This window comes from Channa argus, chromosome 5, assembly GCF_033026475.1.
Source record: "Channa argus isolate prfri chromosome 5, Channa argus male v1.0, whole genome shotgun sequence".
NCBI lineage: Eukaryota > Metazoa > Chordata > Actinopteri > Anabantiformes > Channidae > Channa > Channa argus.
The window spans coordinates 29,459,049-29,486,567 of record NC_090201.1 but is presented as its reverse complement, the minus strand read 5'-3'; the positions used below and the strand labels follow the sequence as shown (position 1 = coordinate 29,486,567).

General features: G+C 37.5%; 3 protein-coding genes across 3 annotated transcripts in view; all 3 read left to right on the top strand.

Annotated features, from left to right (window-relative positions):
* The window catches only part of angpt4 (angiopoietin 4), a 65,079-nt gene extending 57,327 nt beyond the window's left edge, over nucleotides 1–7,752 (top strand). Inside the window, exon 10 of the mRNA XM_067505676.1 lies at nucleotides 78–7,752. Within this exon, the coding sequence (XP_067361777.1) occupies nucleotides 78–238 (161 nt within the window). The 3' untranslated portion in view covers nucleotides 239–7,752. The remainder of the gene's footprint in view (nucleotides 1–77) is intronic.
* A 1,855-nt stretch (nucleotides 7,753–9,607) lies between these two features.
* cox6c (cytochrome c oxidase subunit 6C) lies at nucleotides 9,608–13,870 on the top strand. The gene is made up of 4 exons (XM_067503534.1): nucleotides 9,608–9,746; nucleotides 11,409–11,523; nucleotides 12,105–12,237; nucleotides 13,735–13,870. Exons 1-3 carry the CDS (start codon nucleotides 9,625–9,627, stop codon nucleotides 12,228–12,230), a joined length of 363 nt encoding a protein of 120 aa, XP_067359635.1. The 5' UTR covers nucleotides 9,608–9,624; the 3' UTR covers nucleotides 12,231–12,237; nucleotides 13,735–13,870.
* Nucleotides 13,871–19,006: 5,136 nt separating this feature from the next.
* Nucleotides 19,007–27,519, top strand: part of LOC137127093 (serine/threonine-protein kinase 4-like) — a 40,675-nt gene continuing 32,162 nt past the window's right edge. The window contains exons 1-4 of the mRNA XM_067503533.1: nucleotides 19,007–19,440; nucleotides 24,923–25,003; nucleotides 26,144–26,272; nucleotides 26,987–27,101. Of these exons, the coding sequence (XP_067359634.1) occupies nucleotides 19,397–19,440; nucleotides 24,923–25,003; nucleotides 26,144–26,272; nucleotides 26,987–27,101 (369 nt within the window). The 5' untranslated portion in view covers nucleotides 19,007–19,396. The remainder of the gene's footprint in view (nucleotides 19,441–24,922; nucleotides 25,004–26,143; nucleotides 26,273–26,986; nucleotides 27,102–27,519) is intronic.

Sequence of the window (27,519 nt, the reverse complement as noted above, 5' to 3'; positions counted from 1 at the left end):
TCTTCTTTGTTACTCCCTGTCTTCTATTCCCTTTTTGTCCTCACTCACCACTGCCCTCACCGATCTCTCTCCTCCAGGCTGGTGGTTTGACGCCTGCGGTTTCTCCAATCTGAACGGTATCTACTATACCATCGGCCACAACATCAGGAAGCTTAACGGCATCAAATGGCATCATTTCAGAGGCCCCAGCTACTCCCTGCGCTACACCACCATGATGGTACGACCCTATGACTTCTAACATCACCCCTCAGCCTTCAGACTCTCCAATATGGCTCCCAACACTTAAAAAGGCATTTCTAATGATGTGGAACTTCTAAGAACACCCCTCAGCTCCAGCGTAATAATGATATGACTGTACAGTCCAACCTTCTGATCCGCTGGCTTGATGGTACAACCCTGCAGCTTACAACAGTATACAGCATTATGGGCTACCTTCCTGCAACTGTGGCGCAGGTCACAGCAATTTCACAGTTGTTGGTTCAATCCCCGGCTCCTCTGGTCACATCTCTAAGTGTCCTTGAGCAAGACACTGAACCCCAACTTAGTTGCTCCCGGTGAGGGTTGGCCAGCAGCATAGCAGCTTCCCCACCGGTGTATGAGTGTGTGTGTGATTGTGAGAGCAAATGGGTGAATAAGAAGCAGTGTAAAGCGCTTTGAGTGCCAATAGGTAGAAAAGCGCTTTTTAAGTGCAGTGCAGACCATTTAATTCCTGGTACACACCTGACTTTAGCTGGCCCTTGCAAACACCCACAGATGTCAGAAATGACATAATAGCTGCTGGCCCACAGAGTCATCACATGCCTCTTTAAACATTTGCAGTTGTTGAGGATTTGTTCACTCCTTATATGGGAGCTCTGATCCTATCAACTCCTTTTCTGCTTCCTGTCAAGGTGATCTGATAATCACCTAAACAACTTACTTTTAAAGACTAGAAGAACATAAAAGCAAATAGAACCCAGCACATCATTATGGACATTGTGTACAAACCCATAGAGGAGTGAATGCATGGATCGGTATTAACAGCTATACTACTACAAACCTTTATTAAACATAAGCACCTATCGTGTTTTCTGCCCAGGATCCACGTGGGGCAGGTTATGTTAGAGAATAAATTGTTTACACACAATGTCAGAACATGTTAGAATGCAAGACTGCTTGCAGTTCCTCAGAACAGCCACAGATGGTTTGAGATGCATTATTTCTTTAAACCTCGGCATGAGACTTTAACTCTATGAAAACATGAACGTCATGTTATTCATTTGAATAATGGCGTGCTGTTGAAAATGCATCAAGAAAACTTTGTGTAGCCTTTTAAAAGGCCTGCATCAGCCATTTCAGCATTAGGTTCTGTGATTGGTTTATTGCATCTTTAATAGACCACACCCTTTACACACCCACACCACAAACACACACATACACAGAGTCTTTAATTTTATTGAAAGAAGAATCACAAGTGTCTCATTTATTTATGTTTGTGGTGACAGTATAACAGTTTGAATCTTTGGAGCAAATGCTTTATTTGGAGGAGAGCTGCTCCACAGAGGATCCGCAGTAACAACACAGCATCATGTGGAGAAAAACTGATGATGTTGAACATCATATTTCTGCTGTTGACCAAAGAGGACAAGAACAACAATTGTGATAACTCTACAGTTATAGAATTCTGTCTATGGGTATTATGTGCTTTAGGTGTTTCCAAGACTCTTCAAACAAATAAATCCAACCCTCCAATTGGACTTTGTATACAAATTGCATATATGTATTTGAATGTTTCACATAAAACCATCTTGCACTGTTTTCATGTAAATGTCGGTTTGAATGCAGCCTAACAGTTCAAGATTTCTTCTCTAATCGAAGATGTTTTTAGTGTTTCACTTGATTGTGTCTTGAAAAGTGTCAGACATTTTTGTGTCAAGGGTAAATAATAGAAGAGCCAATGAAAGGATTTAATTTTGTTGCTTTTGAAAGGTTTCTCCCAAATCCAGTGCTGGGAGGTTGTGGGAGCATGGATGGATAAGTGAACGCGCCTACAAGACAAAGGCTAAGGGGACGAAGAGGACACAGGGCCTGCAAAACCACCTAAAAAAACAAAACATTAAACCCAGGTGCAAAGTGTCATCAAGGACACAAAATGCTCATAAGGAAAAAACAAATAACCACAAACAACATGGCTACTGTCATTTTGTGCTGTATTCAGTGAGTTATGCAGGGCTGTGTTTGTTTCCATTGTTTAATACTACATGGGTGGGGAGAGAATTTCCCATCCAGCAAACATTTCTGATTAGGTGCAGTGGCAAATTAATGGCTGCTGGGTTAGAAATATACAGATCAATTTCATCAATTACCTGTAACCATTTTTTTCTGCTCAGGGTCACAGGAGAGTGGAGTCTATCCCAGTTGTCATTGGGTGAGAGGCAGGGTCCACCCTGAATAGGTCTCTGGTCTGTCTCAGTGCCAACACAAAAGGACATACACAGGTAGACAAACATTCACACCTACAGGCAATTTAGATTCACCAATTAACATAACGTCTTTGGACTGCGGGAGGAAACCGGGGAAAACCCACACAAGCATGGAGAACATGCAAACTCCACACAGAATCAGCAGCAGTGCTAAAGCCACAAAGATGAACTTCTACAACTTATCAATTTTCATTTTTTTCACTTAAGCAAATCTGTTCTTTGGTTTGTCTAAAAGTGTCTTCACATACACCTTTCTCACTCTAGTAGGTGAAGATCATCTCACATTATTGTCTTCTTTGTAAATTCACTTTTAAATGTTAAGACCATCAAATAAAATGCTTGCAAGTCCTAGAAGAAAATGTATTTGACAAATGAGAAGCATCACTGCTTCAGGGTCTAGTGATGTTAAAAGTTTTTCCTGCCGTTAGGTTACACAGGCAAATTGTGCAAGAGAAAAATAATTAATGCCATGTTACCATGGAAGCTTAGAGTTTTTGAAATTTCTTTTTTAATGAAGTGCATCATAATAATGTTGACCACGGTGCCAGCTATTTGTATGGATGAGTGACGCAAGAAGATGGAAATGGCAGCACTCACTACAACCTCAATTTTGAATTTCCGGAGGCTGGAAACAATTAAAAAGGTTCTGTGTTGGTTAGAAAGTCTGCGCAATGAACAAAGAAAAAAAAATGAATTTAAAAAAAAGAGAGATTTCCTAATTCATTATAGTGTTTCATCCAGATGGTGAAGCATGACGATGTTGCTTTAATTCTCCTAATGCAAACAACCTGGTTATTTTCTCATTTCTTGCTGGAGTCTATATTTTATTTGGCACTTTTATGGTGCTCACACAGGCTTTTAATTAGTTACAGCACATATTTACAGAATGTGGTGCGCTGGCTTGTCATTGCTGTCATCTAAGCTGCGTTTTTTTATTTGTAAAAGGTGACTCATTTGTCATTTTGCAGCTCAAGTATCTTTATCTTGGGGTTTTTTTTAATAACTGGACTAAGTGAAAATCATTGCCATTAGATGCTCAATTAAAATGGATTTTTGTTGTTTATCAACATTCTTTAGAGATATATTTTTTCATTAAATAGAAATACAGGAACATAAAGTGCAGATTTTTACTGTATGGTAAAGCTACCAATACCCAGTAATTTACCCAGTAAAATTATAAAATACCCAGTTTGAGTCATATTCATGTTTAAGTGCTAGTGACAGAACAACAAGGCCCAAGTGTTTCACAAAAACAGTGCTGGAAAGTGTCAAAGCGGTAAGTGCATTTACCAAAATACATGTTTGAGGCAGTAGTTAAGGAGTCTAATTTTCTTCTACTTTATGCTTTCAAGGGGATATTTGTAGTTTTACTCCAACACATTTCTTTGATACCTAGTTCATTTTCAAAATCAGATTAATGAAACAAAACACAGTATATTCATCAGACTTTGTTGTTTAACAGTGTAAAACATTGCCTTACCCAACAGTATGTAAACCCATTCAATGTATAATCCTCAATTCTTCATTAGATAGAATCATCAAAATGGCTTCTATTCTGCTCCATCATTTCTAACTGCAACATTAAAGTGATTAAAATGATTAATGCTTAACTAATTATAATTCAATTCAATTCAACTATATTTATATAGCGCCAATTCACAACAAAGTCATCTCAGGGCACTTTACAGAATAAAGTCAAGATTATAAAGATATATAAAGAGAACCCAACAATTCCCCCTGGAGCAAGCCATAGGCAACAGTGGAGAGGAAAAACTCCCTTTAACGGAAGAAACCTCCAGCAGAACCAGGCTCAGGGTGGACGGCCATCTGCCTCGACCGGTTGGGGTGAGTGGAAAGGGGAGAGAGAAAAGAACAGAGCAACAAAAGCAACAACAAAACATCTGGCAGATTGGTAGGATCAGTAGCTTCACGCTGGAAGACACACAGCTTCAAAGCCGGGGGACACCTGCAGAAAGGGACAGAGAGAGGGGGACAGAGGAGGACAAAGACAACTACGGGAGAGAACACACAGAGTTAATGACATACAGTGGTGACAATTGCTGGATGAGAGGAGAGGAGAGATGGTCAAGAGGAGGAAAGGAGCTCAGTGCATTGGGGGGTGGGTCCCCCAGCAGTCTAAGCCTATGGCAGCATAACTATAACTAACTATATGCTTTATTAAAAAGGAAGGTTTTAAGCCTAGACTTAAAAGTAGAGAGGGTGTCTGCTTCCCGAATCTGAACTGGGAGCTGGTTCCACAGGAGAGGAGCTTGATAGCTAAAGGCTCTACCTCCCATTCTACTTTTGGAAATTCTGGGAACCACAAGTAGGCCTGCATTCTGAGAGCGAAGTGGTCTACTGGGATGATATGGTGCTATGAGGTCTTCTAAATATGATGGAGCCTGACCATTCAGAGCTTTATATGTAAGAAGCAGGGTTTTAAATTCTATTCTACATTTAATGGGAAGCCAATGGAGAGAAGCTAGTGAAGGTGAAATATGATCTCTCTTGCTAGTTCCAGTCAGCACTCTTGCTGCAGCATTTTGGATTAATTGCAGGCTCTTTAGGGAGTTACTGGGGCATCCTGAAAGTAGGGAATTACAGTAGTCCAACCTAGAGGTAACAAATGCATGGACCAGTTTTTCGGCATCACTTTGAGACAGGATGCTCCTAATTTTGGCAATGTTCCGTAGGTGGAAGAAGGCTGTTCTAGAGATTTGTTTTATATGTGACTTAAAGGACAGATCCTGATCAAAAATAACTCCAAGGTTCCTTGCAGTAGTACTGGAGGCCAGACTTATGCCATCTAGAGTAACAATATGGTTGGACATCATATCTCTGAGATTTTTGGGCCCAAATACTATGACTTCAGTTTTGTCTGAGTTTAAAAGTAAAAAATTGTGGGACATCCAGGCCTTGATGTCTTGTAGGCATGCTTGAAGCTTTATTAATTGATTATTTTCATCTGGTTCCATAGATAAATATAGCTGGGTATCATCAGCATAACATTGGAAATTTATGGAGTGTTTTCTAATAATGTTGCCTAAAGGAGACATATATAAAGTAAAAAGTATTGGTCCTAACACAGAGCCTTGGGGAACTCCATAGCTAACCTTTGTGTGCATGGAGGATTCATCATTAACATGAACAAATTGAAATCTATCAGATAGATAAGATTTAAACCAACCTAGTGCAGTTCCTGTAATTCCATTTTCATGTTCCAGTCTCTGTAATAAAATGTTATGATCAATGGTATCAAATGCAGCACTAAGATCTAACAGAACAAGTATAGAGATGAGTCCAGTATCTGAGGCCATGAGAAGATCGTTGGTGACTTTTACCAGTGCTGTTTCTGTACTATGATGAACTCTAAATCCTGACTGAAAGTCTTCATACAAATTATTCCTATGAAGGTGATCACATAATTGTTTTGCGACTACTTTTTCAATTATTTTAGAAATAAAGGGGAGATTAGATATTGGTCTGTAATTGGCTAAAACACCTGGGTCAAGACAGGGTTTTTTAAGTAATGGTTTAATTACAGCTACCTTATAGGCCTGTGGTACATAGCCTGTTTCTAAAGATAGATTTATGATATCTAATATGAATGTATCTATTAAGGGTAAAGCTTCCTTGAGCAGCTTAGTTGGAATAGGGTCTAGCAGACAGGTTGTTGGTTTAGATGAGGTAATAATTGAAGTTAGCTCAGAGAGATCTATGGGTAAAAAGCAGTCTAACAGGGAGTGGGGCCTTATCGATGACTCTAGCACTGTTGAAAATGAAGATCTATCTGTAATTTTTGGGGGGAGGATCTGGTGAATTCGTTCTCTAATAGCTACAATTTTATTCATAAAGAAGCTCATGAAGTCATTGCTGCTCAAAGTTAAGGGAATAGTAGGCTCAACAGAACTATGGCTCTTAGTCAGCCTGGCTACAGTGCTGAACAGAAACCGGGGGTTGTTCTTATTTTCTTCTATTAATGATGAATAATATGCTGTTCTGGCATCACTGAGAGCTTTTTTGTACATTTTTAAACTATTTTTCCAGGCTAAATGAGATTCTTCTAACTTTCTGGAACGCCACTTCCTTTCTAACTTTCGTGTTTCCTGTTTTAAGTTGCGTGTTTGTGAACTATACCATGGAGATCGCCTCTGCTGGTTTACTGCCTTCTTTTTTAGAGGGGCAACACTATCGAGTATTGTACGTAGTGAGGCGGCAGAATTGTCAACAAGATAATCTACTTGTGCAGAAGTAACATTAAGGAGACTACTTTCCATTGTATTAACATATGGTGAAGCAAATGATGAAGAAATAATTTCTTTAAATTTGTTGACAGCTTTTTCACTTAAGCATCTGCTATAGTGGAATTTTTCCCTACCTGCTATATAGTCCGTTATTGTAAATTCAAATGTTATTAAAAAATGGTCAGACAGAAGAGAGTCGTGAGGAAATATGGTTAAATTATCCGCTTCAATTCCATACGTAAGGACAAGGTCTAACGTGTGACTAAAACAGTGAGTGGGTTTATTTACATTTTGGGAAAAACCAATTGAATCTAATAATGAATTAAACGTAGTGCTCAGGCAGTTACTGTCAGCATCTACATGGATGTTAAAGTCACCCACTATAATGACTTTATCTGTACTAAGCACTAAATCAGATAGAAAATCAGAAAATTCAATCAAAAACTCTGAATAAGGGACTGGAGGACGGTACACGATAACAAATAATAGTGGTTTTTGAGTTTTCCAGTTTGGGTGTGAAAGGCTAAGAGTAAGACTCTCAAATGAGTTATAACTATGTTTAGGTCTAGGAATTATTGATAAGCTACAATGGAAGATTGCTGCAACTCCTCCACCTCGGCCTGTGCTTCTAGGAACATGATAATTAATATGACTTGGGGGGGTTGACTCATTTAAACTGACATATTCTTCCTGCTGCAACCAAGTTTCAGTGAGACAAAATAAATCAAATTGATGATCAGTTATTAAGTCATTTACTAACAGAGATTTAGAAGAGAGAGATCTGATATTTAATGATCCACATTTAATAGTTTTGGGGTTTTGTTCTGTAAGAGGAGTAGTCTTAACTTTTATTAGGTTATTATGATTAACTCCTCTTGTTGTCATATTTACTTTATGTAATTTAGGTTGGGGAACAGACACAGTCTCTATAGGTATGTGGGAGTTGTGGGGGGGTGACGGTTGTAAGGACACTGCAGAGAGGCGTGTAGGACTGGATCTCTGCATCCTAGGCTCAACTCTGGATTGTCATACTTTTGGTTGTTTAATAAAACAATAAGACAATGATATCCCCATCCCCAGCTCCACAACGCTCGTCCGAAGCAATGTAGAAATTGGGGGTTGTGTCAGGAAGGCCATCTGACGTAAAAACTGTGCCAAATCAACATGCAGATAGATGATCTGCTGTGGTGACCCTGAACTCACAGGATAACCCGAAAGGATAAATGAAAAATTTTTAAAAATCACAATCACTGATGTGAACTGAGACATTGTGCATACATTCTTAAGTAATCTGTTTGAACTAATGTTTTCGTACATCTTGAGAGGCCTTTTGGTTTTTCAATGTTTTAGCATAGGAGTAGATGATCTGCTGTGGTGACCCTGAACTCACAGGATAACCCGAAAGGATAAATGAAAAATTTTTAAAAATCACAATCACTGATGTGAACTGAGACACTGTGCATAAATTCTTAAGTAATCTTAAGTAATTTTTGAACTAATGTTTTCGTACATCTTGAGAGGCCTTTTGGTTTTTCAGTGTTTTAGCATAGGAATGTTGACACAACAGTATAGCTGGAACCAGCTGTATTGACCTGCAAACATGGAAACAACTGGACTGGCTCTGTCTAAATGAAACATATGTTTCCTACCAGCTGATCCCAGTGATTAGTTCATTTGCAACTGTCCATTTCACATCTGCGCTGATAAAATTTTACTGACCATTAGAGGCACTGTGGCTACTGCTGGATGTCGTTACCTGTGGAAGAATTTTCTGTTTCCTCTTGTCTCACTTTCTACAAGGAAGCAAGTCAGTCAATTTTCAAAAAATGTCAAAGGATAATTTTAGACACCTCCAGCACTGACTGGTGATCAAGTGAAAGTATCTGCTCACATCTGGGTTGGAAAAATTATACCAAAAAAGTGCTTTGACACGGACAGGTAAAAGCCCCCCACCCCTCCCATCGAGGACTCTGATTATTTACTGTTGGTTGTGGTCTCTTTGGGTTTATTATGTTTTCATTTTGTCATTTGCCAGGTGTTTACACATGTGACGTGTCTTTGTTCCTCCCTCTCCAGAGTACACCATTACTAAGGCAGAATAGGAGAAAAGCAATCTTTTGTAAATATTTGCTTATTTTATTTTGGAATCTACCGTTTGGCTGTTTTTCTAAGAAATTACAGTATGAGTAGGGATGTACTTGCTACGCTAATAGTTACAATAAAATTGATCCAATGTTATTTTCAGTACTGAAATTTGATGTTCTTTTGGAGTAGTCTAATTTCAGGTGCAGGAAAATTACTTCTGTATTAATTTTTGTTTCTTTTAAGTAGTATTCAAAATGAATTTTTAAAAAGATCAGCCTATTTTGTGCATTTAGGCTAATAAAAGCCACTTAATATACTTTTATCAGTTGACAGTTGAAGCAACTAGAATTAAATACTTAAAAACACACTTGTGCATCTGTGGTCACTGTAAATCATTAAAGACAGAAAAATTAATTATAATAAAATACATGCTATCCAGTTCACATTACATTGTGCATTCACGCTTACAAAAAAAATGACAAAAAAAGTTAGAATACTACATGCAAACAAAAATAATGGAATTTGCATGCCATCAATAAAGAATCTTTAAAACTTTTAAGGAAACAATAATGCAAGGGTGAAATAATATTTAGGTGAGTTCAGTGTTGCTCTACCTCTCTCATTTGGTTGGAGACTATAAGAATTTTGCTTTTTCTACACACCAGGGAATCACACATTGCAAGTGAAAATACCAGTGTTACAGTACTCTATTGCAAATCAGAGCAAAACATGTGGTCGACATACTGTGTGATATATTATTATATGCGACATTTCAGCCTTTAACCACGACAGCATTAAAAACGGGGGTATCACGACAGGTTCCATCATGTCACATGGTTTGCCTTCGCTTTACGTATATCAATTTTGTCCCTCTGTATTTCCTGTCTCTTCCGGTAGAGAAACGCAGGAACATAGTGTTAGCGGTTTCATTCTGTGAAGGTCGTGAGTCAAACTTGTGAGTATTCACTAAAATGCATTTATTTGTATATATATACACACACACACACACATATATATATCGTTTTGACCTTAGAATTGAGCATGTTACTGTCTCAAGTGAGTATTGACTTCTGGGTTTTAACAGTGTCCTATAGCTTTGCTGCTTTTGCCCTCTATCGCTGAATAGTTAGTTAGCTGTAAGCGGTTAGCTGAATTATCTAGCTAACGTCAGGGTATCATGCTTCCTTATCGACGTTAGCTAAATGATAACCGAAAACTTGTTGCCGTTTTTATAAAGTTAAATTACTTGTGCAATCCATAGTAAACGTCACATCTCGTGTTGTTTGAGATCAAACTCATAAAAAGGCGTATATAAATGTTTTACTTTATATGGCACCTTATGCTAATTTGACCGTTCACAACTGTTAAACCTATTTATTTGCTTTTACTATTTATGATTCCGCCATCTTAGATCTGTCGTTACAAATGTGTATAATTTGTAAAAAAAAGAAAAAAAGAAAAAATGTAGCTAATTAGGATATTTCGAGAGTGCAAAAAGGTCACTTTATAGTGACAGCCAGACTTGGCAGGGGGGTTTTTTCGCGACCTAATTTCAGGGACATCTACAGCATTAAAACCACCTGCCGGTTTTATTATAAAAATATTATGTTTTTTATTTATAAAGTAATATTAACTTATTAGTGCTGATGTGTCAGTATGGGTTAACCACTTGTCAGGCACAACAAAGTGCCAATATTACCAATATTTTGTAATTACTGTAGATGTTTTGTGATATTAACTAGAATTATTGTATGAAATACATAATTTTCTTAGTAGAGTACTTAAGCGTTATATAGATAATATGCTTACTACTTGAGTAAAATATTTGAAGTGGTGCTTGTGGAGTTTTAGTTTGATTGCTTTTTAGGCCAATACTTACACTTTTATCTGAGCGCTAATTTGGTGTGCTTGTAACCAACCCATTGCACTACCACTGAGTCACATGGCCCCCTAATATTGTGACTGATCAGTGTAAATTTTTTATTTTGTGAATATGATCATGCTGAGATGATTTGTGTCAGCTACATGCTCCTTTTTATGTCTGAAGTACATAAGAGGGGTTGAGCCTGGGTTCTGGGGAGATTATCATAATGTGGCATATGAAGACAGAAATAAGAAATTAAAAGTCAAATAAAATAGACGGAAAAATGTGCTAACTTAGACTAAGCCAGATAATTAATGAGAACAATAGAGTTCAATGCAACATGGCAATAAAGTCGCCACGAAGACACGAGCCAACAATAAGACTATTTCATTTATTTATTCTCAGTCTGCAGTCTGGATTATCTTGTTTGTCAGTGCCGTACACCACTATTGTTCTTTATAAACTATAAATGCATTGGCTGGACATATCACTCTATTGCGTGACATGGTTTTTATTTCAGAAAACCAAGACAAAATTTTTCCACATAGTAGCTCTGTAATTCCTACTTAAATTTTGCAGTTGACTTAGGTGGAACAAGGAAATGGGTTGTTAAAAAAAATCAGGAGCAGAGAAAATTCAGTGTTGGCTGGTGTCTGTATGGTGATTGTGGAATGTACAGATAATTTAGAAAATAACTTATAATAACAAAATGATCCTTTTTATAGTGTTATTTTTGTTTTATTCTCCATACAGGTGTTCTACCATGTCTCTGCCTAAGCCTGTGATGAGGGGGCTGCTAGCAAAGCGCCTGAGGTTTCACCTGCCCATCGCTTTTGCTCTGGCTGTAACAGCTGCAATAACCTTCAGGGTGAATGCAGACATCATACCTCTTACTATTATAACCTCTTGAACTTTAATTTCCAAAGAAGATAATTATTAGTAAATTTTGCAGTATCATCATCATGGCATATGTCACTGTATTAGGTATATGTATTAAGCAGTCTACACAGTCACCTGCGTTAAACGTGCTTCTGCAAATATTTGGACATTTATTTGGTGCTGATAGTGTTTATTTATTAAAAGCTAGCAATATATGGCACATTTTCTGTAATTCTAAGTTGTGGTCTTTTTAAAAGGATTTTTTTTTAAGGTTACACAACTCAAAAAGTAATAGAATGAGTTGACTTGTGTTTACATTAATAGACATGCAAAAGTACCCACTTCTTATTTTGTATTTTTACCATTGTTATTATTAATTATTTTAAGTAATATACAAACTTTAACTTTTTAGTACAGTTTTGTCACTGTCATATGATTAGAACAATCCTTATTGTTAGGATCTGACAAAATTTACATTAACTATTTAATGTTATTTAATGTAATATTTTCATTATATGTCTTGAAAGCTGTTTTAGCTTTGAATTGACTGACATGTCTTATTTGCCACAGTACACGGTGGGAGAGCCAAGGAAACAGGCATACGCTGAATTCTACAAGCAGTACGACACGACCAAAGAGTTCAATGCCATGAGAGAAGCTGGCATCTTTGAGAGCGTGCGGCCCTCTGGGGAGTAAATCTACTGTGAGTATTTTCATGGAACATGTTTGGTTTAATAATCCTAGTAAACATTCAAAAGTTAAAAAAATAAAATAAAAATTAAGCATAAATATATGATAAGAAAACTGGACTGATCTAAGCCCTATGAAATACTATTAAAGGGCACTTGTAGTGGTCAGTGTGACACACTAAAATGCTATCTGAAATTGAATCATTTATTTATAATTGTGTTATTTATGTTTGTCCTTTTTAATTAATCAAGTCTTTTATTTGTCTATTATAATAATGCCATTAAAATAAACTTTTAATGCAAGAAAATGTGGAGATTAATTAGTTTATAGCCCTTTAATACTACAAAAATAGGCTGCACTGATACAAATCCTTAGTTTATTTGATGTTATTGGAGCCATCATCAGCCACGCTCATTTAAAAAAAAAAATCGTCTCAAGTAACACTAAGGCATGTTGATGAAAACATCACAGCATTTAGACTCATGTTGTCGAGGTAAACTACATGATCCTTCTGTAGACAAATGACTCAGATGTGCACACACCATGGGTCATGAGTTACATTGGTCGAAAACGTAAACTTTTAATCATGTTGTCTAGTGTGTAATACAGGGAAATGTGAGTGGCTGAATCAAGGACAACGGCCTTGAGCTTGTGCCTTCAATGGTCGCCACAGCGGAATGCGATCCTCACATTGATTTGGAATTAGTTTTTATGGTGGATGCCCTTTTTGCTGCAGGCTCGGGACTTGCACCAAGGTTGCCATGGATGGCTTGGTTGGGGCCCCACCTGGTGGGTGGGATTCTAATGCGCGGCCTTCTGCATCTTAATCCATTGCTCTTCCTATGCTCTATCACGGTACCACCAGGCCCCTGAGTGGCTGATGAGTATAGTTTTAAATTGTCGTTTCCTGGAGTGAATTAAACAGTAGCTTTCCAATAAATGTACAGGAAAGGATAAGCTAAAACTAAACAGTAATATTGGAACATATAATGTATATATATATTTTTCTTTTAGCTAAAATTGCTCTCCTTTTAGCGGACGGCAGTAGCTCAGTTTGTAGAGTGGCCAACCATAGCGTCATACGTTTGCATCCCCCTCTTCCCGACCACTTATCGAAGCATCCCTGGGCATGACACTGAACCCCTTTACAAGCCCATCCCCAGTGCTTGGCCCAAGTCTGGTAGAAATTGGGGAGGATTGCTTTCAGGAAGGGCATCCTATGTAAAGATTCTGCAAAATCAACATGCACACAAATGATCTGCTGTGGCGAACCTTAACTTATGGGATAAGCTGAAACAACAACAACAAAAAAAACACTCTCCTATGCTTACTTTGTCTCTTTCTACCCAAGGCCTCTAAAGCTTTGGCACAAATGTACAACTAAGGCAAAGAATCTTATTTTTCAAAATGCCAGACATTTCCTAGTAGTGGTTAGGAAATGAATTATTTTGTATCTAATTCCTATATCTTGTGTGATGGTTTGTTTTTTTGTGTTTTTTTTTTATTTCAGCTCTTCTTCCCCATCACTTATTCCTGGTCTGGAGATGAAGTTCCTTCTTGCCCCCTTGGATTTATTGTATTGATTACATGTGAACATGGCTATGCTGTCATGTTGCTCTAAAATAAACCATTCTATTAAGGTTTGAGACTTTGTGTCTGTGAGAGTTTTGCTTTGATGGTGTGCTCTGTACCCAAACAGTTTTCATGAGATAGCAGAATTAGGGATAGAGTAGTATTTTGGCACATTTATTTTAAGCTGTCTTGGACTCATTCATGCTACACTAATCCTGTTAACTTCCACTTGCCATTATAGTGGTTTAGCATTGATTTGTTAATTATATAAATACAATACTTAAGTAAATTACATATTTACCTGTATATTGTTAACAGTTACCTAGCAGCACAAATTATAGTATCCAAAATTTATAGACATTCAAATATATCTAAAACAACGGCAACAAAATCTGAACATAACTTTTCACCTATTTTTTTTTATTGTCAGTGTTGCATCAGTGACATTGGTTGTATAATGAAATCTAATCTGTTGGGAGACCAACAGTTGGGGTGTGTAAAAAGTAGGTGAACAATTTTTAACAAAAGGAACTTATAATTGTGAGGATTTGTTTTTTTCCTGTTCAAATTAAACTTAACTTTTGTTTTTAAAGAATTCATTAGACCTTAATAAGTGGTTATTGTTATGCTTTATTCTGATCTTTTTTCTTTTGGCTGTTCACTTTCAAGGGTCACCACAGCAAATCATGTGCCTCCATCTAACCCTGTCTTCTGCATCCTCTTCTCTCACACCATCTAACTTCATGTCCTCTCTCACTACATCCATAAATCTCCTCTTTGGTCTTCCTCTGGACCTCCTACCTGGCAGCTCCAATTTCAGCATCCTTCTACCGGTATAATCACAGTGTCTCCTCTTAATATGAAAAAGAACACCTCAATCTGGCCTCTCTGACTTTATCTCCAAAACATCTAACATGAGCTGTCCCTCTGATGTCCTCATTCCTGATCCTGTCCATCCTCGTCACTCCCAAAGAGAAACTCAACATCTTAAGCTCTGCTACCTCCAGCTCTGCCTCCTGAATTTTCTTCAGTGATACTGTCTCTAAGCCAAACAACATTGCTGGTCTTACCCCCGTCTTAAGCACCTTTCCTTTCATTCTCACTTACACTTTTTTTATTACACAACACACCTGACACTTCTTTACCTGTTCCAACATGCTTGCACTCGCCTCTTAACCTCTTTTCTACACTCTCTCATACATGTCCTGCACCACACAACATACTTCTCCGCCACTCCAGACTTCCTCATACAATACCACAGCTCCTCTCTCGGCACCATATCATACGCTTTCTCTAAATTTCCGAAGACACAATGCAACTCCTTATGACGTTCTCTGTACTTATCAATCAGCATCCTCAAAGCAAATAATGCATCTGCTGTACTCTTTCTAGGCATGAAAACATATTGCTGCTCACAAATGTTCACTTTTTGCCCTTAGCCGATGTTCCCCTACTCTTTCCCACAACTTCATTGTATGCCATTCAGCTTTATTCCTCTGTAGTTGCCACAGCTCTGCACATATCCCTGTTATTAAAAATCGGCAACAGTACACTTCTCCTCGGGCATCCTCTCACTCTCCAAGATCTTGTTAAACAAACTAGTCAGAAACTCTACTGCCACCTCTCCTAGACACTTCCATACCTCAACAGGTCTGTATGTCATCAGGACCAACTGCCTTTCCACTCTTCATCCTCTTCAACGTCCTCCTCACTTCACTCTTACTAATCTTTGCTACTTTCTGCTCCACACCAGTCACCTCTTAAACTCTTCGTTCTTTCATTTTCCTCATTCATCAACTTTTCAAAGTACTCCTTCCATCTTCCCATCACATTTACCCTAACCTGCTGCACATCTTTCCCATCTGTATCTCTTTACCTGGCCAACCTGTACAAATCCACCACTCCCTCTTTAGTGTCCAACCTAGCATACAAGTCCTCATATGCTCTTTGTTTCGCCTTCGTCCTCTGCTCTGCCTTAGTCCTGTGTAGTGAACTCTTTCAGATTGACACAGGATATAGTCAACCTGAGTTCTTCTACCTCCGCTCTACAGCCCTTTCCGTCTTTGCAAAATCTACCACCGTCTGTCCTTCTGTGTTTCTGTCCTGAAGACCAAATCTGCCCATTACATTCTCATCACCTCTGTTCCCTTCACCCTACATGCCCACTAAAATCTGCTCCAATCACCAATCTCTCACCTCTGGGGATGCTCTGAATCACTTCATCTAACTCACTCCAGAATTTCTCCATCTCTTCTAACTGACATCCTACCTGTGGGGCATAACCCCAAACAACGTTGAGCATCACGCTTTCAATTTCCAGCTTCAGACTCATCAACCTGTCTGATGCTCTTTTCATCCCTAGAACTTTCCTCACAAACTCTTCTTTCAGGATAACTCCTACTCCGTTTCTCTTCCTATCTTACCCATGGTAGAACAACTTGAAGCCTGCTCCTAAGCTTCTAGCCTTGCTGCCTTTCCACCTGGTCTCCTGGACACACAGTATATCCACCTTCCTTATCTGAATCATGTGAACCAACTCTCTAGCCTTCCCTGTCATAGTCCAAACCTTCAAAGTCCCTACTGTCAGTCCTACACTCTTAGCTTTCCTCTTCTTTTTCTGGCTTTGTACCTTTTTCCTCTCCTCCTTCAACCAACAGTAGCCCAATTTCCACCAGCGTCCTGTAAGTCAACAGCACCGGCGGCGGTCATTGTTAACCTGAGCTGTGACCGATCCGGTATGGAAGTCAGATTTGGTGTGGAAGTCATGATTCACGTGTTTAATTTGGCATGTGTTTTACATCGAATCCCCTTCCTGACACAACCCTCTGCATTTATCCAGACTTAGGACTAACACAAGAAGGCACTGGCTTTTGTCCCCTTTTATGCTTTATTCTGATACTGAATAAAAAACTCAAAAAAGGTAATTAACCAAAAAATGTCAGCTCAATCATTACTGAAAATAGCTATTAAAGTTACAGTTAGGGCTTCTCCCAGAAAATCTGTAGCCCAGTCACCCAAATCCTTAAACATTTCATCTCAACTGCAGCCTACAGAGTAGTCAGTCATTACACATAATTTGTAAAATAGCACCCCCCCTTTCAAAGATTATTTGATTTATTATTAGACTGAGAGTTTTTCACAAGGACATATTTAGTAAAACGGTTTAGTGGTTTAGTGCAATTCATAGTTGGTTTTATTTTTTTAGTTTGATTAAAGTAATTTACATATACATCTCTGTATATTGATGTACAATTAACCTGTAGCATAAATTGCAGTCTCCAAAATTATTATACAGTTACACATCTAAAAAAGCTGCGAAAAAGGTTTAACATTTTCAGTAACCCTTTTCCTTCTGACTATGGTAGTAAGCTTTTCTTTATATACAGTTATAACTGTATAAAAAAAGAAAATCCGAAGTTGTGTAATGCTGTATAAAAAGTTTTTCTAAATTTGGAAGTTTTTTTTTTATTAAAGAAAGAATAAATGGCACTGTGCAATACTAAATGTCTAAATTTATCTGGTCTAGGTGCCTATTGTAGGTCACGCATGTGCACAGAAAGACCTGCAAACTAGAATACAGTGAAATTCATGAAAAAAATGACTTTAATATGCATTTTTACAGTATTTAAATTCAATTAAACTTTTCAATTCAACTTTATTTATATAGCACCAATTCACAACAAAGTCATCTCAGGGCACTTTACAGAATAAAGTCAAGATTATGAAGATGTATAGATAGAACCCAAAAATTACCCCTGGAGCAAGTCATAGGCAACAGTGGAGAGGAAAAACTCCCTTTGATGGAAGAAACCTCAAGCAGAACCAGGCTCAGGGTGGACGGCTATCTGCCTTGACCGGTTGGGGTGAGTGGAAAGTGAAGAGAGAAAATCGGGCAGATTGGTAGAACCAGTAGGAAGACACACAGCTTCAAAGCCGGGGACACCTGCAGAAAGGGACAGAGAGAGGGGGACAGAGAAGGACAAAGACAACTACGGGAGAAAAAACACAGAGTTAATGACATACAGTGGTGACAATTGCGGGGAGAGAGTAGAGGAAAGAGGGTCAAGAAGAGGAAAGGAGCTCAGTGCATCGGGGGGTGGGTCTCCCAGCAGTCTAAGCCTATAGCAGCATAACTATAACTAACTATATGCTTTATTAAAGAGGAAGGTTTTAAGGTTAGATTTAAATGCCCCCTGGGGACAAATGAATTGAATTGAATTGTATTTCAAAAGGCCATCTCAAACAAATGCATGTGCATAGTGGAGTAGGATTTGATCTCCAGTGTAATCATGTTGAAAGAAAAGAAAAAAATCGTTATTCCGCGATATGGCTGCGATACTTCATACTATGAAGTATCAAAAGATTTACATTTACATTTTACAATTACATTTATCCAAAGAGACTTACAAGTGAGGTACAAGGCAGCAAATATCAGAGTCGAGGAGAAAACATCAAAGGAAAGTCCTAGCAGAAAAGGTGTTTATATTTCATGAGATGAAAGTGCAAGAAAGCAGAAAGGAAGTTTTTATTTATTTATTTTTAATACATTTAAGTGCAAAGTAAGGTGTGGAAGAGTTCTGTTTTCAGCAGTTTTTTGAATATTGGGAGTGAGTTTGCTGAGCGTGCAGAGTTTGGTAGCTCATTCCACCATCGTGGGATCATTGCGCTGAAGAGTTTTGCTTGGTGCCTTCTGTGCGGTGCTGGGACCACCATACGTTGATTGTTGGCAGACCACAGCAGACTGGAATGGTTGTATACCTGAATGAGGGAGTTGAGGTAAGCAGGAGCTGTTGAGGTGATCACTCTGTAGGCAAGAGACAGAGCTTTGAACCTGATGTGAGCAGCTAAAGGAAGCCAGTGTAGATATCTGAAGATTGATGTGACCATGAGGCCTTTTTGGCTGATTAAAAATGAGGCGTGCTGCTGCATTTTGGATAATCTGCAAGATTTGGATTGTGGATACCTGTTACCCCATTAAAGTGTTGCAGTATTCCTTTATTCACTGATTAAAATATTTATTTCAATGTTTTATGTGGTACTAAAATATTTTGTCCTTTTTTTTGAAAAGGTTATGTAAGACTGGACAGTGTTGAAGCCGACAATAAAAACTAACTTTACCTAGGTGTACCTAATAAAGTGATTACCGAGTCAGCAGCGCCCCCTGCCGCCGCTGCCCTGAACCACAGCCTTTGTTCGTGCCGCCTTCCTGCTTTCTCTTCCTGTTTGGTTCTGGATGTCAAAGAGACTGACAAGCGGTTTGTCACACAAGTCCAAAGTTGTCCAGAAACTGGAGGACGATGAACCCAGAGGGGAGGAAACGTCAGCCCACTGAAGTTTGGACATAGTGTTTACACCTTTTAACAGAAAGATGAACGGACCTTGTGCTTTTCGTGACTACCGTGCGGCAGCGGCGGTAACTGGGACGCTGCTGTGAAAGTGAGCGGAGCTAGCTGCACTGCTAGCGCCTGCTAGCCCATTAGCGTTAGCACAACGACGTCTGGGACTGTTGGCACCAAGTGTCCGCTTGGAAACGAGTTTTTTCCAAGTTTCTCTAAAGTACAGACGATTTAAAAGAGTAAGAGTGAACCGAAGAGCACATCATGGAGAACAAGGACAAAGTACAGATGAGGAATAATCCTCGCAGGTGAGCTAATACTGAAAACATACCGGTGAAGATATGTTTGATGTGAACTGCCTGCTCTGCTGTCTGGCTGAAGGCAGGTGGTAGTCGGCTTAAAATGAGCCCAAAACAGGTTCATAGTAATAAACTTATAATAGGGAATAAATGTAAGACCAGAGATATTTACAGGGGCCATGCCGTGGCGTAAGGTGACTTTATGGATTAGGGTCACAGATCTATTACATTTTTGTGACTTAATACATCTAAACCTAAGGTCGAATGCAACTAAGTACATTTGCTTAAACAGAATTAAAATAATTGTATTTTTTTTACTTGAATATTTGAATTCTCTCTCCTGCATGTTTGCCTGCTTTGCACAGTAATTTACACTCGATTTTAATAAAAAACATTAATTAAACAACTAAATGTAAATCTTTTAAATACTTTATATTTTAGCCCCTAACCTTAGCCCCACTACTTTTCAGGAAATAATAAATAAATATTGGACATTTTATTCTTCTACAGTTATCTGGCAACTATTGCTGATTGCTTCAGTTTCTCGTAGCTTTCCTGTTTCCAGAGTTTGAATTATATTAAAAATTTACATCAACAACAGTGAAATATGGGCTAAAAGATCCCTCCTGTTTATATTGATAAACTATGAATGAGTATAAAAACAAGTCCAAAAGTATAAATACATCTAAATAAAAACACAACAGAACCTAAAATAGAATCACATATCTGAATATGAATATTAAATAGTGATAACTGAGTTATGGAAACTTTTAGTGACACTCATTTGCTGTCAAATTGTACTCATGCTTTTCCTGCAAGCGTATTTTTTATTATTTAGTAGTTAGTGATGCCATTTTTTTATATCAGAAGTTTTGTTTTTCAAAATTTATTTTAAATTCTGTGTCCTTGTTTTACCATGTTTTAGCTTGTCACTGTCAGAGACCTGGTGATCCAGTTTATTGTCTTAACCCTGTTTACTGATCTTGGCTTAGTTGCTATAATCTCACTATGAGTAAGTAAATCATCTTAGAGTTGATCTAGTCTAGTGCGATTTTGGGTTTAAAGCCATGGTTGTTTTTTCAGGTAGGCACACTGAATCTGTCAGGTTTGTTTATATGCTGACAGTTAAGACCACAATATTGGCTTGGAGGCATAAGGGGGTTTGGCCACTGTAAAGAGTGGTAGTTCATTTAAAAAGAAGAAACCACTCCAACGTTATGAACAGTTGTATTGGATATTATCAAGTCTAATTTTCTACAGATTAAGTTCTGTGTTTTATCAGTGAGATTGCTTACATTTAGTCATTTAGCAGACACTTTTATCTAAAGCGACTTACAAGTGAGGTACAAGGCAGCAAAAATCTAAGTCAAGGAGAAAACATCAAAGCAAAGTCCTATCAGAAAAGTGTTCACAGTTCACGAGATGCAAGTGCGAGAAAGAGCAGAAAGGATTTTTGTTTTTATTTTTAAGAGATTTAAGTGCATAGGAAGATGCAGAAGAGTTCTGTTTTCAGCAGTTTTTTGAATATTGGGATTGGGATGCTTGGATAATAAAATCTCTAAACTAGCTTTACAATAAACTAACTATGTCCAAAATAGCATTATTTTCTAAATCAGGATTAAGGTAATTAAAATAACATTTTTCTGTTCATTCTCCACAGTGATCCCACAGTGTTTGTCTAGTCTTTGTAGGATTAGCTTGTCATCATTGATCCCATCCTTTGGGCTTTGTGAAATTATTATGGACTTGTTGTATTTAAAATATAATGAATAAATTATCACAACTAGCAGGTGTGTTATTAATGAAAATAAGTATTAGTTACAGCTTGAGTTCAGGGTTCCTTAGGAAAGGCGATGAGCCAGCTAAATCCTGACACATTTCATCTCATGAAGAATTTACAAAGTAAACTAAATCCTACACAGTGGTCACCCTCAATAAACATAGGGTCTTTCTTTGTTAAATAGGACCCATGCTTTTCTCCCTTAAAGCTTATTCTGGTAATTTATTATTAGTGAATTGTATTATTGGACTTGGCATATAGGCTCAAATTAGAACAAGTCAGCATTTTATGCACTTTTAAGCGCTATCAATTAAATGAGGAAAGCTGGCAGCTTTCTAAAAGGTTGAATCAATAAAAACTCAGGTGTTGTCTCCATATTATATGCTGTATTTTTAAAAAGTTAGTTTGGTGTAGGCAAAACGTGTAGGCAAAAGTAAAATAAAAAAAAAAGGAAAATAATATAAAACTTCATGAATGCATCAAAAGGGTCATTAAAAGAGTTGCACTTTTGAGGTGTAAATTGTTTAGTGTAGAAACAGGTTTATCAGCTCAGTCTGGTCAGTATGTGTTTGACAATAGGAACTGAGGAGTTCCTTTTCTGTCCACATATCAGGAGAATGCCAGTAAAACACACAGCTCTTTTGTTATCACTCACTAAGTCACTAACCCTCTGTTTCCTTATGAAGTTGATGTAAAAGTGGAGATTTGAGTTGATTTTAGTAGTTTATGTTGAGGCAAGTATGGCCCCTATAATGTTTACTGAACAGTATGTCCTCCAGTTAATCCTTTAGTCATGTTTCTCAGTTTAGCTTTAGCAGCACTACTTCACTTACTGAATTTCTAATTTCATTTGATTTTTTTTTTTTTAAGATTGATTGTTGATGTGGCAACTTATTTGTTTAATCAATTGTTAAAAAAGAAAAATACCAGAAACTTATATATAATTTTTTTCTCTATTGAATCAAAAATCAAAAGCTAAGTTGGACTTAAAATGGGTATACAAAAGAAAGATTTAAATAGAAATTGTAAATTATCAAAAGAAATGATAGAACTCATGCTTTACTTGATTTTAGGTACACAACTAGTCCACTTACTTTAAAAGAAAGTTGCTATATGCAGCTGTTATTACTAGGCATACAAGTTAGATTAGTGCTACTACGACGGCATTCCCATTAAAAAAAATAACAAAATAATAACAAAAAAAGGGAGCTGAGGGTAAAACGCATTACATATTTAGTAATGTAAACATTTGGTTTGTTCAGCACTACTGGCCACAAAGTATCCACACAAGAATTTGTAGAAGTTCACAGAGTCCGCTAAAAAAGCAGATTATGGGCTGCTATGGTAGATTACCATTTCAGAGCTCAATTTACCATTCTGTGGCTTGAAGTTGACACACTGGACAGCTTGGCTCACACCTGTGCTGGGGAGAGCATAGAGACTGGTCCAAAAGAGTTTAAAGAAACACTTGCTGGCAGGAAGATCGGTTCCAGTCTTATTGTTATCATGTTTTAGAGATTTTCAAATGGTTAAACATTTAGCTTTAGGCATTCTCTGTACACGTGTTTCACTGTTATGCAATAATTAGATTAAAGACATTGACTCTTTGAGAAATGAAGACAGGGCAAAAGTTTAATCTTTTTAGTTGTACTAATTTAATAAAAAAAAAAAACACAACAAACACATCTACCCTTATGTAAAATTGACGCATTAATTTCTCAAACACATAAACATTACGCCCTGTGTAAGGGCAACAGGAAACAGTGCTGTTAGTTGAGTGAAGCTGGAGACGGAGATTGCCTCCACAGTGCTGCTATCTTAGCTCCTTAAATAGAGGGTTGTCATCTAAAAGAGCGATTAACTGTCACAGCTGGAAGCTATGCCACCAATCACCTCCTTGACCTGACACACCTATTTACATCCATGCACACACCCATACCTGTCACACAACAGATATACAGGGGCGACTGTGGCACAGGAAGGTAGAGAAATTGTCCACCAATCCCCCGAGTTCCTGGTTCCATCCCCAGCTGCCCCGGTCACATGTTGAAGTGTCCTTGAGCAAAATACTGAAGCCCAACTTAGTTGCTCCCGGTGAGTGTTGGCTCCCCCATCGGAGTGTGAGTGTGATTGTAAGTGCCAATGGGTGAATGAGAAGTAGTGTAAAGCGCTTTGAGTGCCAATAGGTAGAAAAGCGCAATATAGGTGCAGACCATTTACCATATATCATAGATTCATACTGGTAGGAAAAAACACAGGCTACATCTAGAAATTAAGACCACTTTTGACAACAAATATTATTTATTTTGTATCACAATTAAAGTAACACAGGTTACTTACTGTAGTCCCTAATTAATGTTTTCACAAAGCTGAAGAAAATCATGATGTGAAACAGCATACTTTATGTTGACATCAGTGAATATACAGTAGCTCATAGCAGCAATAAGATTATTCCATGTTTGGATCAGACCTCATAACCTCTAGTTTTAGAGGTAAAATGTTATTAAAACCAAAGCCATATACAGCTTAAGGGGGGTGAGGAATGTATAATTTATTTTTCATGTACAGGGTTTTTCAAAAGTTTAAAATTCAATAGATCTTAATTTTGGGCCTTGGAAAACTGTAACTCTTGTTTTTTTTTTCCATTGTATAAAAAACAAATTTTAAATTGCTTTTATACATGCAGAAACCCTGACTTATAGCTATGGTAGGGTGTTGATAAGATGCTGTTAAAGTGGATGCACTGTCAGGTTCCAGCCCATCATTAAGCATTGTTGATCTGACACCTTGGGCCTATGTGACAGGTGAAAGCAACTTATGAGCCATGATAAATAAAAAAACAATTATCTGGTATACATCCCAGTGAAACATGTTACAGACAGAGTCAAAAGGTCAAAAGAATTTAAATATTTTAATAACACTGAAAATGGAGTTTCAGTTTGTGTCTTTGATTCAAAATTAACATGATTGGATATTTCCTTCTGTCTTCCTGTAATCAAGCTGCATCTAGGACATATCTGAATCTTTTTTTGTTTGTATACTGTGACTATTTTATGCCTGGACTTCTAAAACATCTGGAAGAGTTTTATATCACTGTTCACATTTTAGAAGATAAGAAATGTGGATTACTACATCCAAAATTATGATAAAATAAATATTCTGCATTGTTCTCATTTATTACAGAAACAAACTGGATTTTCAGTTCCTTATTTATGCCTGCATTTTCATGCTTTTTTACTATTTAACTTATTTATTTTTCTGTAAAGTGCTATATGTACAAAATAAAATGTGTCACTATGCAGCCACAAATAAATTACTTTGACTGTCACTTGATGATTAACATTTTATTTGAGGCAAAGGTATAATCATAGACTCTTAACTCTTTATTAACTGCCAAAACAATTTAAAAAATCTGTAACACAGATATGTGTTAATGAGAGAAATGACAGAAAAATAGAGCAGAAATGAATATTTAGTTAATCAGTCACTGCTTTGATAAATGAGGATTTGTTGTGGCTAAACAGTCTCTCAATCTAGCTTGTCAAATAATCAGATTTACTGATTTTCTGTTTCTTTTAATTATTATTAAAGGTGACTAGAGTCCTGCATTATTGATTAGACGTAACACATGCTTCAAATGAGTGACCTCCAAAAGTATTTATTATAATATTTTCCCTCCTGGCCACCTACTTTCTGTCTTTGTTATTACAGACAGTTGAAGAAGCTGAGTGAGGACAGTCTCACCAAGCAGCCAGAGGAAGTCTTTGATGTCCTGGAGAAGCTGGGTGAAGGGTGAGTCATTTAGTGACAAATTAGTCAGAGAACAAGCGACTCAGAAGAAATGCTTAATATCTGGCATTGCCTTAATTTTAAAGTTTCTGTTCATCTGTATTTACATAAGTGGTATTAAAGTCTTTGTATTAACCAAATTTTTTTTCTCCTTGTCTCTCCTACACTTTTTTTGGTACTCTTTTTGTCTCAGTCCCTCTCTCTATCTGTCTCTCTATTTTTGTCTCTGTTTATTCCCCTCTATCTGTTAGCCATGTATAAACCACCTCCCTTTTCTAGTGCCCATCAATATAAACATTGCTTCTTCATATCCTGTGTCTCAACACACTTCCTGTTCTGAGCAGCTTAATGACACCCTGTCTATGCGCGTGTTGCCGCTGAGGCTGTCGTTTTCTGTGACTAACTCTGTGTGTCATTTCTTCCTGCAGTGTAACACTGCTCTCAGTGGCATTATTAATCAAACTTGTTATGCTTAGGAGAGCACCTAACTAAACAACGCATATGACGTGTTGAAATAACTAAAGCCAAGTTATGAGGAAATAAGAGAATAGTCAAGAACAGCAAAAGCTAAAGGACACTGAGAATGATAAAAGTTTACAATCAGTGGTGGTACTCATATTAACTCATATAACACATATTAGAAACAGAATAAACTGATTTACTATTTTAGTTTTATATTACAATATTTTATTTTATTGTACATAAGAAGGTCTTTTCCAAACCGGGTACATTTGAACACAGGTATTTCCTCTCTGCTTGCTGAAAGCGGACCTATCAGAAGTTTTTTTGCAGGGGCTTAGCTTAACAAGTACATGACAAAGTGTCTGCATCCAAGGTATAGTGTGAGCTCTCAGCAGCAGTGCTACGTGTGAGGCATTCAGGTGCACTGCAGAGTGAGATTATTACTGTTTCGTGATTAGCTCAACCACTATTGCTTGCTTAGTTAAGATTATTCATATATTTTCAGTCATCTGAAATATGTTAAAAGTTGATGTATTTTGTAACACTAAGGACTGTCAACTTTCCTTCACAAATATGGTAACAAAAATGTTGTTAGCAATTTGCTAGATTACTTACAGGCTGTCACAAGTAATTACTAACAACTAACACATCATTTTATACACCTGTCTTTTTGTATTTCAGGTCATATGGTTGTGTGTTTAAAGCTAATTATAAAGAGACGGGGGAGATTGTAGCAATCAAACAAGTTCCTGTGGAGTCTGATCTCCAGGAGATCATAAAGGAAATCTCCATTATGCAGCAGTGTAACAGGTAATCGTATTTCTGGTTTATGTGGAGTCAAATATGATATATCAGATATGATATATACAGAGCTAATAGCAGCATTACTAGTGTGAACTGTGTGAGTTTATGTAGTTTTCACACTTCACTTTCCGGGCTGGACTACATCTTTTTAATAGAGACCTCAAATCTTTTATATAATTTTTAATTACAAGATTAATTTAAACCATTACTCTTTCAAGAATCAGAAATGCTCTGTTATTATATTTTGAGGGTATTTCCTGCAAGCTAAAACTTTCAAACCCTCCAGACTCAAATGACTTGGAACAAAAAACTTTAGGGGAAGTTCTACAAAAGTGTAATTTCACCTTGGTATATGTACCAAGACATCACAGTCATGTGATGTCTTGGAAAACATGTGAAAAACATGTTTGTGTTTAGTGTTCCTGCTTTCCTGCAATATAGTTGCTACATGAGGATTAAGATAAGATAGAAGTTTTTGTTTTTTATCCAGAAGGAAACTGCAGTGCAAATCAAAATATCTACAACTAAAGGGTTGTAATAATAATAATGGTTACATTTAGTGTTACTGTCAGTTTTAACATATGGAGTTGTGTTATCCTGAATGACATCATTGTGGATGTAAATCGATCAAAAATATCACTTGATAAATGCAGAGTGAATGCACTCTTCTACTGTGTGATGCACCCAGCTGTACTATCCTGAGTTTTCCTGTATGTCCAGTCCCCACGTAGTGCGTTACTACGGCAGCTACTTCAAAAACAGTGACCTGTGGATTGTAATGGAGTATTGTGGAGCAGGATCAGTGTCTGATATCATCCGATTACGCAACAAGACGGTAATGTAATACTTACCTTCAATCACACAATCAAGGGTTGCATATACTGCTTTATTCATTGCACATGGGGTCGCTAATATCGGACTGTAAAACAGGAAATTACCCATACAGTGTAAAACTACAGAACTGGGGTCAATCCAGTGCAGTCTTTTTTTTTTTTTTTTGTCTGAAATTGTATAGCGCTTTTCGACCCATTGGCACTCAAAGCGCTTTACACTGCTTCTCATTCACCCATTAGCACTCACAGTCACACACACACTCAGAACACAGTCGCCCCATGTTGTGCATGTAACCATCTGTATATGCGATTGCACTCAAATGTGTCTCTACAGTAGCAAAAAAAAGCTCACAGACTTGGGTCAAGAACTAGTTTATTTGGATATGGAATAAATTGCTAAAAACTTCTCATCTGTGTCTG

What these genes read in the sequence shown, in the direction of transcription:
- cox6c (XM_067503534.1), top strand. Translation starts at nt 9,625, where the DNA reads ATGGTTTGCCTTCGCTTTACGTATATCAATTTTGTCCCTCTGTATTTC. An exon ending in GAAGGTCGTGAGTCAAACTT is followed by an intron (nt 9,747 to 11,408) that starts GTGAGTATTCAC and finishes TTCTCCATACAG; the next exon opens with GTGTTCTACCATGTCTCTGC. An exon ending in CAGCTGCAATAACCTTCAGG is followed by an intron (nt 11,524 to 12,104) that starts GTGAATGCAGAC and finishes TATTTGCCACAG; the next exon opens with TACACGGTGGGAGAGCCAAG.